At 41.5% G+C, this 17675-nt stretch overlaps 1 protein-coding gene across 2 annotated transcripts in view; it reads left to right on the forward strand.

The window, feature by feature from the left end:
• Positions 1-17675, forward strand: part of TMEM132B (transmembrane protein 132B) — a 255093-nt gene that overhangs the window by 164729 nt on the left and 72689 nt on the right. For both annotated transcript variants that reach the window (XM_075109874.1, XM_075109875.1), the window contains exon 4: positions 12215-12401. In XM_075109874.1, coding sequence (XP_074965975.1) covers positions 12215-12401 — 187 coding nt within the window. The remainder of the gene's footprint in view (positions 1-12214; positions 12402-17675) is intronic.

The raw sequence follows: 17675 nt of genomic DNA on the forward strand, positions 1-17675 counted from the left end.
AGTGATGGGCTAGGAACGTGTCTGTGGAGGCATGCCTTAGGTGGTGGGAGCTGCATCTGAATTAGACTAAAGGAGCTCAGCATATGGATGAACTCTTTTTTTTTTTTTTTTTTTTTTTTTTTTTTTCTGTGCTTCTCTACATCTAAATCAATAGCAATGAGGGATCTCAAAGTTTTGGAAAGGGGATATTGAAAAAGCATGAAAGCTAATTGCTTCCAGCATGACTACCCACCAGCAATCGGTGTAAATACAGCTGTCTCAAAGAATGCCAGGGCTTGACAAAATCTAGGGATTTCAGCTAAACAATTTTCCAGGGCTGAGCATATTCTTGTACGGGGAGGAAGGGAGTAGGGAAGGGGGCAGGAGGAGGGGAGGGATTATGAAATACTGAAAAGATTCAGAAAAGAGAGCAATAGCAGGAGGATGATTTTGTAAATTCTGCTTCATGTTAACCCTTAACATTCAGGATATTCTATGTAGCTTAGCATGATTTGCTGTGCTTGTAGGAACCTGCCTTCTCTTTCTATAAATCCTTTTATCTGACTCTCTGTTCTTCATGACAGCTGGTATCTTTGCTTAGGTAACATTTTTAATTGTGGCAAATAAAATGAAAAAGTAAAACAATCCCTGAATTGTGTGACGATTACAGGGGCTAATCAGGGAGTCAACATAACATCATATCAACCCCACCAGTATTTTTGTTACTGTTCTGGACGGGTCATATATTGCTCGGACTCCCTGAGAAAATGTGAGATGTCCTCAGTGCAGTGTCCTTACAGGGGACTCTTCCCGATGGTGCAGGTGTCTGCTCTGCCTCACACCAGGAAGCAGCTCAACTTGCTCAGCCCCACTTGTTAAAGCCTTCGTTGCTGAGGAAGTTCATTGACATGAAGTCCTGGGAGGACATTTTATCATACAAACAGGGGAGTGGGGAAGGCAGGATGGAACACCACTTCTCCCCTTTCCATTTCTAATTATTCCTTTTCAGAGCCTAAATGAATTAACCTCACTTATTACTCACTTGGGCCAGAACTCATTTATTCACGGTATGACCTTAGCTCTGAGCAGTATCCCAGCAGCCCCTGCCAGTGCATCCCATTAGCTGGCACTACATTTGAATTCATCATGTGTTGGGAAATCATTGTCTTGCAAGTGTGACAAAGTAGTGATTACCCTTTGAAAAGGTGACCTGGAGACCTAACGTGGTGACTGTTGTATTGACCTTACTTTCATCCCATTACAAAGTAATTGTGGAATGACTTTTAAGAAGAGAAATATTAAATCCACCCCTCTGCTTTTTGTTATTTGGAATTATCTTTGCACTTCTAGGGAAATTTGGATTCATTTTTAGGACGAAAGTAGGCTTTTAATGGAGTGGCTTACATTATAACTGCTTGTTCCTCTCTTGCTTTTAGTTTTGTTGTGAAGAATAGGGCTTCAAGCTGATGTCAACTAGCAAAGGGTGGAGGTACATAGAATTACTGTAGATGGCTCTTTCTGTTTGTACACTGAATGCAGACCCTCATCCACCCTGTGTTTGCTCAGGTGGATAAGTTAATCTTATTTATTAATTAAAACATAGGAAACTGGTGTTTTTATGCCAGTTTCACGTTTTTCTAGTCTGTTCAGTGGGATCAACAGTGAGAGGAAAAGCTTAACTCTTTCTAAAAATATAATTACCAGCCTATAAAATAAAACAATATTATGCACACCATGTGTGTCTTGGGAAGTGGGGAGAGAGAAGGTTTTGCGTTTCTGTTAATGTTAATGGGGCTACACTGATCCCTGCCTTAATTTCTTTAAGGATGTTGTCATGGCCATTTATTTCTCAGCAGAAGTGTGAATTAGCCACAGGACACCCTGCACATTACCTCTCCCTCTAAGAGTACATTAGATTCAAAGGAAGCTAGGTCTAATTCATTAGATGCTTAATCTTGTTTAAATCTGAAGAGAATGTAGGAGGAACAGAATAGTTCTTGCCCATGTTACTATTTTGATTTGTTTAATTATTTCATGCAGGTGGTATTGCAGTAGCTTCTACAGCAGACCCATGAGTTCTATGCACTTAGCAAGCTTTAGGTAGAGAAAACCCGACTTTTTAAATTTCTCATTGCCCTCGCTAGCTGTTTAGCATTCTGTTATTTACTCATTTATACTGTGTGCCCATTAAGCAAAGGATTAATTTCAAAAGATGTTGAATTAGGCTTTTTTAAATCCTCAAGAGGAGAACACCATTTGTCACTGTTTTCGTGTATCCTCCAGCACATTAGGTGTATTTGTGTTAGTCTGCAGCTTGTCTCCCCTTTCCTTTCATTCATAAATTCAGCGTGTGGGGAGTTACATATTTAGATGCCCTCTGGTTGATTTTTCTCCCCAAGGAGATCCAGCTGTCAGCCTCAATTGTAATTCTGAAATCAAAACAGCAACTGGATTGCTAGTAACTTTCTCCTAGGTCTGGTTGTGTTTTTCTTTTCTGATGCACTTGGTGTATACAAAAGAGTCTGAGCCCTTAATGCTAATGTCAGGCATATAAAAATCATAAGGTGTTTAAAATGCCAAAGAAACATGTTGGAAATGTGGTTTGAGCCATTAGGGTATGTCCAGGTCACTTACTGAAGCTCTTATCTCTATCTAGGGAGATGAAGAAACTGCGTACGTATTTGTAAATATAAAATTCAAGAGCCTTACATAATTGTATGAGTTCAGGAGCTGTCACGCAGAGTTGCTCTTCCTGAGACTTACAATAAATTTGGAAGAGTATACAGGCAAATTGGTGTGCATCTTCCATTTCATGATTAGCTGGGGAAGAGCAAGACTCTGAAGCATCTTCAGCTATGCTGAGCTGGTTAGTCAATAACCAAGTGTAGAGATAGCAGAGGAGCTGAAACGAAGAGTGGCCTTTTCCCTTCGCTTAATTACCTGCAGGAAGCTAATTTCTTTGTCTGTTAAGTGGTGGCATTGTAGACAGACCCAGAGTCTGTCCCGTTGCATTGCAGTGTGTCACCAAGGATTTCCAGCAGGTAATTTTTAGGGTACATTCCCTGTCTCCACCATTGAGTCTCTGGATGCCCCTGACCATGCACTCTGTTTTCTTTGAGGTCAAGTGAAACATTCGCTGCATTAACTTCACGCGTACATGCAGCTTGGCTGAAGATATCCATGCTGTGGGTTATTCAGCTGCAGCACAGGCCACGGTAAAAAAGTGCCTCCCAGAGTTGTATTCTTGTTCTTTTAAAGGTCTTCTGAGAGTCTGTGGAGGGAGAGTCTTTGTATGTGAGTTTCTGCATCACAAAAGTTCTGATATCACTGAATTTATCATCTTGAATTTTCAGTCATTGGCTCTTTAGAAGTCCATCTCTGCTTTATTTCGGCTGCTTGCACAGCAGTGTTGAAAATACGCCATGTGATTATGGTATGTAAATATGTAAGAGTTTCTGAATAGTTAAAGAAAAATTATAAGCACCATTTGGGCTGTTGATATTTATTAACTGGTTAGGATTCAGCATAAATCTTTCGTCATAAAATAATTTATTTTTTAAACAACAATAGCTCCCTCTAGATACGCATCCAGCATCAGCTAAACCCTGGCCCCAATTTCTCACTGGGTGTGTTTGTTACATTCCCCAGCAAGATGCTTTCTCCTGACAGAGAATCTTTATTTTAAGAAATACACAGCACAGCAATAAAGAGGTTCTAAATAGTAGTCAGAAAAATGTTCCAGTGCAATCAAAATGCTTTTTTAAACCCCAAAAGATTACATGCTGTTTCTAAAGGGGAGAGTCATGACAAAGGAACAAATGGAGTCCCAGTGCCCAGTGATACGTGCTACCAATGGAGCGCACCAATTACACCCATGCTGAATTTGGTCCTAGAAGCCCTGTTTTGTTAAAGGCTAACTAAAAGCATATCTAAGGTCTTTTTTACCAGCAGAATTGTTGTACGCTGTCACAAGGGTGGAAGCGAATAAAAATAATTGAAGCAATTGTCTCAGTTGTCTCCAGGGTTGTCATGATCATGTTGATAAAATCAAATAAAGTGGAAGTTATTGCAAGTTGTTAGTGAGCAGCACAGTTGTGCATTGGCAGTGGAAGAAGCTGAAGAGCTTAAAAGGTTTGCTCATTATTTAGATTTATTGTTTTCAGTTGTGGGAAAATGTTGGCTAAGCAAAATGACATGAATAATATCTGATCTTGGTGGCGTGTTTTAAACAAAAATATTTTCTTTATGGCTTTTACTGGATTATTAAAAAGTGCTGTGTCTGTTTTTAACAGTTATTAACAGATTTAGCAGCTTGGTTTTATGCTCTGTAGCCATTTACATTGCCCATGCATCTGTGAAGAACATGAATTTTTACATCAGTGAAAGAAAAACAAGATCAGCCACCAATAAACGTTTAGGAAAAGCCTGTAGTTGGTATAAAGTAAACTGGACAATAGAGCAAGTTCTCTGTTAGACAACAGAGCAAATTGTAAATTGCAATTTTGAAATGCATCATGAGAGGAAACCAAGCAACCTTCTTCTGTCCGTGCAGATTTACTTGCAACCTGCCATCCATCTGTTCTCTGTTCAGTGTTTGGGACTTCTGCCTTGCGCTTCTGTGCTGTGGCACGGAAGAAGAGTGAGCAGGGCTTTTGTCAAGTGTTTGTGCCCGCCTTGCACCCCCAACTGTCCAATTTCCCTCAGCAAAACAAAAACCCCCAGCAGCTCTGCAGTAAGGGACAGTGGCACTGTGTCGTCTGAACATTTTCACATGGATACAAAAGCTTGCAGAAGTACTCAGGACACGCAGGTAGTTTGCCCTGGCTTGTAGGGACATTCATCCGCACTGCAGCACTCGCCAGGGATACCTGCAGTTATTTATGCAGGGTTCCCGCCAGGCCCGTCTCCAGTGCTCCTCAGGATGAGGCCCTTTCCCAGCAAACTACCCTGGGCAAACAGTGTGAGTAGGCTGCTTCCAAGCTGGTGTAGAGCTTTGTGTCCTTACAGCTTAATGAAAAAGATGCATGCTGGAAGAAAAAGGGTTCAGCTAGTGGTTTTAACATCCTTTATCATCATAAAGTCAAACTTTGAATGTAAGACGAGGTGTAGCCGTTTCACCCCAGTAAGTTGTTCTCAAGTAGGATGTGTGCCTAAGGATGTTGTAGCTGCTTGAAGATACCCTGGTTTTAAGGGCGTTAGCTGCTGCCAGTTCATGTCACCCAGGGCCCGCATTCAGGAAAGTGGCACTCGACAAAGTGTAAGGGCTGACTGTATGCAAATCTTTGTAATTCAGAAACTGGATGCTGCTCCGACAGTAGGTCTTTGCTCTCATTTCCTTCATCTTGGGCTGCTGGGATCTTAATTTCCTTAGGGTGAGAAGGTCAGGACCTTTGATCTGGATCTTTTCCCCAAGAGGTCCTGGCCGTCTGCTGCTTCATTTGACTTCAGCAGGAAATTAGGGTCCTGAGCATTTCCAATCAGTCATTGAAAAGCCTCCTTTTGTAAGTGTTTGCTCTTCAGTAAAACCTACTTATGAAATTAATCCTCTTGAGATCAGAGGAGTGAGACCTGTATTACTGAAATATTTTATAAACTAATGTACCTTGCTTATATAATCCTGTTCGCATTGAATTTGGTGACAATTTGTTAGAGAGAGTAAGAATTGACCATTATTAACCTTGAAAAGATTCTCAAGAAACATGATACCAGACATTTTATTATTTTCAGTTACCTAGAGACTGCTCCATGTTTTAGCTTTGTTTACCCTGCTGTGAGCCTCATAAACAGATTGCCATTTACTGAAAACATTATTTTATGAATGAATGAAAAATCATGATTTCCTGTAATGGCCAACTGCACTAATAGAAGGGTCTGACTTTTATCAACTAAATTGTTGATGATCCGGCAGCGGGAGCCAGCAAACCCTCCGTGCGCCAGTGGCACACCCAGCTGAATGCGCTGCGAAGTCCCTGCACTGTCGTCCTTCAGTGTGGCATTCTGCATATTTCATTCTCTCTAAAAATATGTAGGGTAGGCTCCTCAGTTTGGTTAGCAATGTCAGTCTCTGTTAATGGCTAATAATAGGCATTTGTTTATTTAAGGGACCTACTAACTATTTAGGCTGTCACTGCCATCGTAACATCAATCACTATGTATCATTCTAGTACTTAATGCAATAATTCCATGTTTTGCTTAGACAAAAAATGGGAATAAGTTAAATTTGGTAATATTTCAATGCCAGGTGATTTTGTAGTACTTACTAAAACCTCTAACATTAGAGTTATGGTGGACCTTCACAGTAATCTATTATTTTGTGGAAAAAAGCCTATGCAGTTCCATATAAATACTTCCTAAGATAATAAATGTAGAGAAACAAAATCTGATATTGGATTTTTTTTTTCGATTCAGATTTAAAATATATATTTTTCCTACTGTTTGCATACACTAGCAGATTCAGGAAGAAAATCAATCAGGATATATGTAACAAGGTAACATGATAGATAGCCCTTCAACAACAGCGTGAATCTTTACAAAGCATCTCAATGCAGTAATGCAAGAGTTCTCTAGGGTGTTTAGGAGCGCTTGTAACTCAAACCTTATTTTTGTAGTGCCTGTGATTTGCTCCACTGGGAGAGTCTTCCGAACTGAGGAGAGCCTCTGCCTCTGGGTGGAGCGCTCACTCCCTTATGGCTTAATGTACATCCAGAGCAAACACTTCAGGTTCAACTTGGCAAGCTGAGCTAGGCAGCTGGGCTCTGCGTGCCTGCAGCTGCCCGCCTGGGTGTGTCCGCTGCAGGACAGTCCTGGGACTTAGCAACATTTTCCTGTCCTGATTATCTTCTTATTCTGGACTTGGTTGGAGCTACAGTTGACTTTATTAAGCATGGATTTACCATTCTGTGCTACAGGAGTGCATTAAAAGGAGTGTGGCCAGCAGGGCGAGGGAGGTTATCCTCTCCCTCTACTCTGCCCTAGTGAGACCACAGCTGCAGTGCTGCATCCAGTTTTGGGCCCCCAGTTAAGAAGGGCAGGGAACTTCTTGAGCAAGTCCAGGGGAGAGCTGCCAAGGTGATCAGGGGACTGGAGCATCTCCCTTTTGAGGAAAGGCTGAGAGACCTGGGTTTGTTCAGACTGGAGAAGAGAAGCCTGAGGTGGATTTCATCAATACCTATAAATATCTAAAGGGTGGGTGTCAGGATGACTAGGCTCTCTTCAACAGTGCCCAACGCCAGGCCAAGGGGCAACGGGCACAAGCTGGAATATGGGAAGTTCCCCCTGAACATGAGGAGAAACCCCTTCCCTGTGCGGGTGCCAGAGCAGGGGCACAGGCTGCCCAGAGGGGCTGTGGGGTCCCTTCCCTGGAGACATTCACCCCCCGCCTGGACGCGGTCCTGTGCCCCTGCTCTGGGGGTGCCTGCTCAAGCAGGGGGTGGGACGGGGTGAGCTCCAGAGGGACCTTCCAGCCCCTACCAAGTGAAAAAAAAAAAACCCAAACCAAAACACCTCTCTTTTCTTGTATTCCAGGCTGGGAGCACAACCATGCCTATTAACTGCTCGGCACCGAATGACGACTGTGTATGTTACAAAGCTTGGCTGGGCTGTTGGGGACCTGGTTTGAATGCATTAGATACACGTGAGGCTAGACAACAGGAAATTGCGCAGAAATCTCAAGATTTTGGGGGTTCTTCTAGTACCTAGCAGAGGCAATATTGTGAAAGTACACAAAAAGCATTATAAATCGCATTTTGAAGAAGAGGGCCTATTTTCTGGATTTTGCAAGAGGAAATAAATCCAAGCCCATGGTTTCTTTTTTCTCCTCTCACCAGAAAGAAAAATGTGTAATGAATGTCTCATGTCTGAAACACTGGGCTGGATTCATCAAAGGGAGTTAGTAATTACCAAATTGAGAGAATCATGAAGCGCTTTTCTAAATTTGAAAGGCTCATCAAGAATAGATCAGGAGCAGGCAAAATTAATAGTTATGAACTCATTTTCATAGAAATGGACTTATTAGCAAGCATGCCAGCTGCCTAAAATTATAAGGTCTTTTCCTTATGCTTGCAGGAAATAATCTTTTTTTATAAAAGTAATTTTGACTTTTTATTTTTTATTGCTCCTCTAAACTAGGGTTTGGCAAAATCCTTCTAAACCGGAAAAAGACTTCACTGGACAATAGAAATATTTAACTAAAAAGAGAAGAAAGATGTGGAAAGGAGAAGTGATTTATAGTACTTGGATTCCATCAGACTCTTCCCAATAGTGCAAACTTATTTAAGAGAAAAATGGAATAAGTCTCAAGAAAAAGCTGAAAAATCTTTATAGGATAAAGTTTGGTTTAGCACGATTTAATGGCTGATAACGGCATGAGTTAGAGTTGTCATCTTCTCTGCCAGTGGATTTTCCCACCGGTAGTGGTTTGTCTTCACCAGGCAGTCACAGATCGATATTGACTACAAAGACCAACATATTGGCCACCAGCTACAAATTGGGCTAAAAGTTGAAGATTTATCATGGCAGGGTGGAACGACTCCTTTTAAAAAGGGGTTTAGTGTAATGCTGCGTAGCCAGGAGAGGAATTTAGATACAGGTGTTGCAATGTGGATTTATCAGCTAATGGTGCTGACATAAGTAAAAGCTAACCTTTAAGGTCTTGATTAGGTTTAATCTATCTCTGGTTTTACTTTAGCAACCTCCATCAATTTCGGTGGAAAAAGGCAGTGAGATCCCACATGGTATTTTAGGGGATATTTAATAAATTGCAAGAATTATGAATATAGTACTGATCTTCCCACTAGGAAAGAAACCCCTGTAGGATAAGAGATGCAGCAGCCAGTAGCAAGGCACTAGTCTGAGCAAGAAAGAAATTAACTTTTCAGGTTTTATCATGGGTTTGTTATAGTTGTAACCTGGGAAGAAACTCAGGACAGCAGGGTAGATTAGTCCGTGAGGTACTCTGTGTTCCAGATAGCCTAACACTTGGCATCAGGGGGCTGGAGCATCTCCCTTTTGAGGAAAGGCTGAGAGACCTGGGTTTGTTCAGACTGGAGAAGAGAAGACCGAGGGGGGATCTCATCAGTGCTTATAAATATCTAACGGGTGGGTGTCAGGATGACTAGGCTCTCTTCAATAGTGCTCAACGCCAGGCCAAGGGGCAACGGGCACAAGCTGGAATATGGGAAGTTCCACCTGAACACGAGGACAAACCCCTTTGCTGTGCGGGTGCCAGAGCAGGGGCACAGGCTGCCCAGAGGGGCTGTGGGGTCCCTTCCCTGGAGACATTCACCCCCCGCCTGGACGCGGCCCTGTGCCCCTGCTCTGGGGGTGTCTGCTCCAGCAGGGTTTGGATGGGATGAGCTCCAGAGGGACCTTCCAGCCCCTGCCATTCTGTGATTCTGTGATTGCTTGAGGGCTGAATCTTTGTCCTAAAGAGGAAAAAAGGGAGACCGTTATTGTAGAGAAAATTCACTGACCTGCTGTTTTGAAGGTAACTGGAAACCTGCTGGTGAATAAAGGAGCCCAGAAAGTTGAATTCTGGTTTGCTAAAGCTATACACTCAGAGGAGGAACTCCCTAAGTGAAAGATGGTTAGATACAGTAAGTGTGTCTCCTTCAGCAAAGGTTTGAATGAAAAGAAGTGGATTCTTCTTTAATCAATATTAATATGTCATGCTACATGATTTTCTTATGAGACAAATCAGAAAACATTTGACAAGCCACATTTTTCCAGGTGATGATAAGGATTCTTTTTGGAACCAGGACCTAGGAAGTCCTGAGTTCTGGGAGACCTGCGAAGACAGCTTTGCTTTAGTTCATATGTTAATATTAGTTTGATCAGAGGAAGATTTACACATGTGAGTTGCTGTTCTTTTCTAGATGCACAGAGACTCATTTCTAATCCAGCAGTGTATAACCAGTGTATAACCATGTCTGCCTTTAAATGAAACTTATGTCTTTTATAGCTATACAGCTGTGCTAAGGATGCAGTGAAGGTCTTTGCACACTTGCAGGCACAAGAGTCATTTTACTCCCTGCCAATTACTTCGGCTTGCTATATAGGCAAGACACACATGCTTCTCTTAGGGAGACCTGAATCCCAGTCTGTCTTAAAAATATAAAACCACTATTATGGTTACTTTTTGGATGTGTAAAAAGGAAAATAGGAAAGGAATAGTTGAAGGCATGATGGACGGAGCACAAAGAAGTGCTAATTAATGGGACATGTGGAATGGATTTATCAGTGCAGACTAACCTGACATATTATTTAAGTGGTGAATCTAAAGCAAAACCCTCTATCAGTGGTTTTGTTCTGAATTTGAAACCACTCGTGGGTGGTTTTGTGAGTGGCAACTATTGACTTGAACAGATTGAACCTAAATTGCAGATCTAAACATACCTTGACAGGCCCAAGATCTAGACCCGCAGTTAGTGTAGAGCTCATCTCTAAATTTTATTTCTTTGTTGTAAGCAAATTAATTTTATGTAATTTAGATAAAACAAACGGCCAGAAGTGATACGCAGAAAGCTATAAAGTTGAGTACTCCATCATGGTGCCCACAGTGGTAATGTTTTTAACAGAAATGGTTTAATTACATCCCTAGTATGGTGTAATAATATTTGTCTTAAAAGGTTTTTGCTGATTGTCTGGTTGGCCACCCAAAAGATGCCTTAATAGCTTCTAGTTTTGCCTGGAGGTGGATATTATCTTCTGTCAGCATGGAAAATATTTATTCTTCAGGCATTGAAGCATATGTTTGTGGTGTTTGTTGTCAGAAAGAAAACATGAAAATCAATAATTTCTGTTCAGATTTTTTTCCCTTTACAATGTGCCTTCAAAAACATATGGCAAAAACAGATTCTGCCTCTGTGCAGTTGGGAAGAGGAAAAGGATGTTTTAAGTCTCTCTTCATTGTAGCAGGAGGCTAAAACTTTCTATGAACACAGCTCCTGGAGTCACTACTTTAGGGTAAGGGCACACAAACAAAGTACCATGGGACAGGATAGAGGATTAAATTACTGAGGGGTGCCTGCATACGCAGGATACATCCCTAGATCAGGAAATAGCTATCTCATGCTCGCAGTAAGAGCACATTCAAGTCACTACAGAATGGCCTAACATGCTGCAAATCCAGATTTTAACCTATTTTATAAGCACATACCCTGAAACGTCAGTAATATTGATAACATTGGTGGTCTCTTCAGCAGAATATGATTAAGCAGTTGGGTCTGCAGTTAACTGCCTTTCCATCCCGCCTCCATGTTTTGTACGCTGCGTCAGGTCTCCACGCTGCAGGTGTCTGTCTGGGGAAATTGGGGCAGCAACCCTGTATGCTGCTTTGTAAAGTCCCTTAATTTTTGTGGAAGTAAAGCACTGGATGAGCAAAGGTCTGTTTTCTAAATAGGTCCCTGCTGTGGATATGCCGAGTGCTGTCAGTTAAATCTTGGTGTCTGTTTTCTTCTCTGTAACATGGAGATAAGATCTGTCTTTCTAACCTGAGGATTAATTATTAATATTTACATAGCATTGGACCAGACGAGAGTGCTAAGTGGTGTTGTTAACAAAAGAAGCAGAAGTAATTTTAAAATACAGTTCTGAATTCTATGCATTTACATCCATTTCTTTACCTTTAAACTTTTATTTCCAGATGAAAATTATATAATGATCACCATATAATTACAGGTCTGGGAAGAATGTTTTCATGCGTTGAAAATCAGGATAATCTACCCCCCATTTTTTGTAACATATGATATCTGTAAATCCATTTTTTCACTGAGATAAAGACAAGTTTGGGTTTGAAAGACTTTACCCCCACCCCACCAGGAGCTCGTTTCTGATACAGCATGAGGAATGGCCCAAGTATTCTGTTGTTTTGAAGCATCAGTATTTGCAGCAACAAAATTATAATAATGCTACATTAAATAATTTAGCAACATCTGTGCAGTGCAGTTCCCAGGGTTTGGGGCTTATTCTGTAAGTTCATTGTGATTACGGAGAATGAATGCCTGAGTTTAATGGGAGAAATGCCTCCATTTGAGGAAACTAAAAGATATAATGTCACCTTATCTATAAAGTATAGCTACTGCCCAGTGTGTAGTTTGATTTAGGTTTCTGTCAGTGTCTTCAAGTCTGCATGTTGAATTCAGCGGTAAATCTTGTGGTGAACAGAAGAGAAAAAACAAAATATATTTTGTTCCTAACATCCTACTGATGCTGTGGGTAACTTTGGGCTTTTTTCCAGAGCAAACATGTCCTCCTACGAGATCCTGCAGATGGACTTTGAGGTCGACAACACTAGCAGCCTGGCAGGAGCCCAGCAAATTACCTGGCAGGTGGAATACCCTCGAGATGACTCCCTGAGCGAACTGGTGGTCTCCGAGATCTTTGTCAGCCGAACAATGTTTGTAGGAATTGTTCCTCTTGCAATGGTAAGAACTTGCTGCTGCTTCTTTTTGCTAAATGTTTCTTGTTAGTATTCAAGGGAATGCGAGACATTTTATTATATGCTACTTCCTATGCACCTGCTGCAAGTGATTTAAATGCAAAAAATACATTTCAATAATATTTTATTTACCTGATATGCCATAATGGCTCCTTGGAAACCATTTGAGTCTTTTGTGAAAATCCTTTACTGTTTGTGGATTATTGGCCTGGTACATGGTAATAGTTCCTTTGGAGCCATTGTCTTCTGGTGTATTAATGTGACTGCCATGCATGTGCTCTAAGGGTAAATGTTGCAATTAGTTGGGATGTTTTCAATGAAATAAATTAGCATGCATGTGTGGGGAACTTCATTGCTAAACCAAACAACTGGACTGTTTTCTGCTTTGCTTTTCCCCAAAGAGCCACACAGTCTAGTGAGCTGCAAAGTGTCAGTTTAATAAAAGGTCCATTTTGAGTTATAGAGAAGGAACAGAATACTTTCTGAAGATGTAGGCGTTGGCCATATTTTCCAGGCAGGGTTTAAGGTGTATGTGTGCAGACAGCTTGAAGCTGATGGTTTATATTAAAAAGGTCTCCTTCTACAATCAAACACACCTTTTCTAGGAGGGACCTTTGGCCTATGTTTGGGCCTGATGGACTTTTCAGTACTAGAGCTTTAGCTTCATGCATGACCAGTGATTTCAGTGAGGATATTCTGGTGTAAAACTAAAGTAACAGCCGGAGAGCTTGGATGTTACACCACTTCCCTCAGAAACGCTCTGGTAATTTTTGTTTACTTCTCATGAACATTTGACCTTCCTTTCTGAGACGGTCTGTGCTGGTTTTCTTTCTATTACACCATAAGTGATAAGGGGAGACATTATTGCTCTCTACAACTACCTGAAAGAAGGTTGTAGCGAGGTGGGGGTCGGTCTCTTCTCCCAAGAAATTAGTGATAGGAGAAGAGGAAATGGCCTCAAGCTGCACCAGGGGAGATTTAGATTGGATATTAGGAAGAATGTCTTCACTGAAAGAGTGGTCAGGCACTGGCACAGGCTGCCCAGAGAGGTGGGGGAGTCACCATCCCTGGGGGTGTTCAAAAAAACGTGTAGACGTGTCACTTCAGGGCATGGTTTAGGAGGCCTGGGGGTGATGGGTTGATGGTTGGACTTGGTGATCCTAGAGGTCTTTTCCAACCTTAATGATTCTATGATTGTGTATAACGGACAAATACTGGTGTCTTCCTCTGCCTGACCACTGGCTTCTCCTGCTAAGACAAAAGCAAGGAAAGATGCTTGTAAAGGTAAATAAGACCCTAAATAATTTTCATTTCCAGTTCCTGCTGCCAAGGGCTACACTTACTGGCAGCCCAGTGATAGAGGAGAAATTATATGCAGAAAAGTCAATAGAAAATTTTCTTCTAGTGCTTTTTTTGAAGCGTGTAGGAGATGAAACAAAACTCTAATTGTGTGGATGGAATATTATCAAGAACTAATGGTGGACCAGATATAATAATGACAGAATGTGGTGCATGAAGAGTCTTGCACATAGCATTGCTGGTTTCAAATGGAAAGCATGGAGTTTGTGCCATGCAGAGCACCACAGATATAAAAGAAGAGGGGATCCAACTCAAAAGCCCATTGTGAATGTTGGATCAGAGATTCGCTGCTGTCTCTGCCAGGGTTTCACTTCACCTCTTTGCAGTTATTGCAGATGTTGGCCACTTCAGCTGTCTGTAAATATCCTTGGACAAAATCTGAGGCTGAACCAGAATTCAAAGTGTAGCTAATCTCATCTCTGACACTTTGTCATTGTAAAGTAACTGTGGAGTAAAGGAAGAAGCTTCTTTTGTGGATTTATGACCTTAGTCCTTAAACAGGTGTCTCATGTGGGCTACTGCTTTGCTGTTGCATGTGAGCATTCTTGACTGGCTTGGCCCAGGCCTGATATGAGAATTGATGACAGCAATGGCAGGAACAACAGCTTGTATTTGCATTTCTTTCCCTTATGTTTGCCAGTTTGCGGTGCTGCTTCATTTAACAGTCACTAACTGGTGCAGGTTCTGGCACTGCATTGCCCAGTCAGGAGCAGAAAATAATTGCTCTATGCATCATCCTGTGTTGTTCAGAGAAACACGTTCCCGAGGCCTTGAGTTCCTCATTGGACTAAATGCATTTTAACATTCATTCCTCTTCAAAATTTGCCTGGCTTGTTGATAAGGCAGTCTCCCTCTGAGTGCAGGTGGTACCTGTAAAGGAGAGTTTTGTCATCTCCTGGACCCTGGTCCCTGAGAAGAGCACCAGAGAAGGGTCCAGAAACCAGTGTGTTTCCATGCCTTTGCCACTGCACTTAACATAAATTACTTGCTGTTCCTTTTCAGTGTATCCACTCTTTCATTGTAAACATTGAATATTTATAGATGAAAACTAGGGTTCCTTGGAGAGTTTAAGGTTTGAGCAAAACATTTAGTCCTTGATTTGCAGGAGTGAATGTTTTGATGGGATTACCAAAACCTCATGGTGGTTCAGTGGTAATGACACCAGCATTTGCATGAAGAAGTGCAGCTCAGTGTCAGGAAGAGGAGAAATTTCTTTCCAGTATGAAAGGTAAATTCAGAAAGAGCTTACTGGAGGAGAAATGAGCTGTGAAATCCTGCAAAACAAAAATTAACTTTAATGCGTGGATGTCTTTCTGTAAGGCCACTTCGGTTCTTCTTTGGAATAGTGCTGTTTTGTTGCTGCAGTTGGTCACGACTTTTATCTTTTTTTCCATGCTACTTTCTTAAACAAACAGGAGAAAATCAAAAGAGCCCCCAGATAATTTATTCTGTCATTACATTGTGGTGACTCTGGAGATAGTGGTGGGGATATTTTTCTCATTATTCCATTGCCTTTTTTTTTTTCCGAGGATAAAGATATGGTAGACTGCATGGTAACATTTGAATAATAGCCTGATGAAAAGAGCTTATTTTTTGCTTTAGTGAGTTTATGAAGCCCTTAACATCAAATCCCATGTTCTTAACATTTACATTTGGTAGCGAGCTTGAAAGGCGTATTTTTCAGTTTTTGCTTTTGGGTTTTTCTAAGTGAAGATACAGCTGATTTTTGCACATTATGTAGCAAAAAATAGCTCCTTATTAGCAGACAATCTTGCTGTAATGAATTGATATTGCAGATTATTTCTGGCTGGTCCTTTGGTATTAAATCAGCAGTGCATTAATAAGCACTGTTTGAGGTGCACAGAAGGAAGCTGGGCCAGGGAGCGTCTACAGGTGAAATCCTGGCCAGGGTAGCACCCATCAGCTGTGCTCCTAGCCTGCTCCTGAGATGAGGTTATCCAACATATCTTGGTGAAAGAACATTATGATAAACTGCAGAGCCTATATGCTGTGACTAAAAAGGAACAGAGATTTTTAAGCCATGATAGGGACATTAGGAAGTAACTGGAAACTTGTTAGCTTGTGAGAAAAGTAGAAGTGTAGCAAAACCAACTGTTCTTCCTTCTGTATGATAACTGTAAAAATACTGTGGAGTTTTGGGGGTTTTGCATATTTTTTGGAATACGACTAAAATACAGTGTTGGAATATTGAGAATTCCTCCCAAACCATCCATCTTAATTTGAACGATCCTCCAGATAATAAATCTCAGTGTCATTTATTGCCAAATTCAGTGCATTCAGATAATTTATTTAAAGTAAAAAACCAAAACATTTGCATTAATGAGAGTAAATAAAGCCTCATATTGAAAGAGAGCCCTCTTTCTGCATCATCTGACAGTTTTCCCCAAAACCTTAAGCTCCTTCTAATTGAAACATCCAGTTTCAACAACCGCACACAGCCAGACAGTTGGGACTTCCAAGGGAACTACATCCAGATGGGAAAAGCACAGTCCAGTAATTTAGGATTTGCTTTCTGAAAGTCGTATCTCTACTTCTGGGCACGCAATGCAGACTCCGGGCACAGAGGGGATGCTGTGGGAATGCAGACCATCCCTGGCTGGCATGGCAAAGAAAAGAGACAGCATCAAGGTGGGTGATCACGATTGCGTGCAGGCGACACCTCGCTCAGGAGCTGATGGATGACAGCTGTGATAGCCCTACTGCTGCTGTAAGGGTCGGCTTTCTTTGGGGAGTTGTTCTTGTGGCTCTGCCTATAAATCAGATGTCTGCTGAGAGGCTTCAGTCCTATAGCACTTAGTATAGAAGAACATAGTGGGGAGTGCTCTCGTTAAGCTATACTGTCGTTTCCATCATTCCCAGCTGCTAAGAGCAGTGTGGAAAAGGAAGCGACCCCGTCTGCGTGCATACAGCCAAAGTCGTATAGGAAAACACATTCGCTTTTACTTGAGAAATGTCTTGAGATATGAAAGGATGTAAGAGGATGTACTGTATCTTTCAGCCTGTGCTCCCTCCAAAAAACCCCAAACAAAACCCCCAGTTTCTCTTTAGTCCAAACACGGCCTTATTACCTCTTAGCAAGTGACTAGAGCACCAGTTCAAAATCAATTCAGAGTGCAAAGCACTTACTGTCTCACTGGCACCGTTTCCAGCCTCAGGTACGATCTGGTCCCAGGTGGTGTTGCTGTGTGCATTTTACACCATTTGAGAAATAGGTGGTTTATTTTGTCTAGTATTCAATGTGACTTACGCTGAGGTGATCAGACAGGACTCTGGGCCTCACATACCTATCCTACCTAGCCTTTGTTTTAGAAACTAACTGATCTCCCAAAGTGCTTATACCAATAGCCCGCGTTTAGTTCCTGGAAGGTTTTGTTTCTGTAGATGTGGCTAGATTGGGAAATTCACCCCTTCTGAGCATGAAAATTGGATATATGCATAATTGTCCTCTTGTGTAGCTGTAGAGGTATAAAAATATATGTACCGAGACAAGGTGTCAGAAGATACCCAGATACAAGTATGTGGGGAAATATATGATTCTTTCCTAGTTTCTGATCATAGTTACTTTTTTTCAGATTGCTTTAGAAGTGGTCGGTGAAATTCTTAAGTTCTTTGGACAACAGGGTGAGAAAACACAAAGCTCGAAACCTAGCAACCTCTGAAATCCTTCAGAGTGCTGCTGTTTTAATCCTGGAATTTTGCAGCTAAGTTCCTGTTAGGAGGGAAAGTGGATTTGAAAATGAACAAAAACCATCTATGTGTGTGTATTCCTCTATAAATACGACCTTGCAAGTCATACTAAATTCATTTTCTGTGAACTGTGACACATAAAATACATGAAGATGCGTTGTCCTGTAACTGCTAGAGCATCTTCTGATAGCTA

Source organism: Phalacrocorax aristotelis, chromosome 15 (assembly GCF_949628215.1).
Source record: "Phalacrocorax aristotelis chromosome 15, bGulAri2.1, whole genome shotgun sequence".
Classification (NCBI taxonomy): domain Eukaryota; kingdom Metazoa; phylum Chordata; class Aves; order Suliformes; family Phalacrocoracidae; genus Phalacrocorax; species Phalacrocorax aristotelis.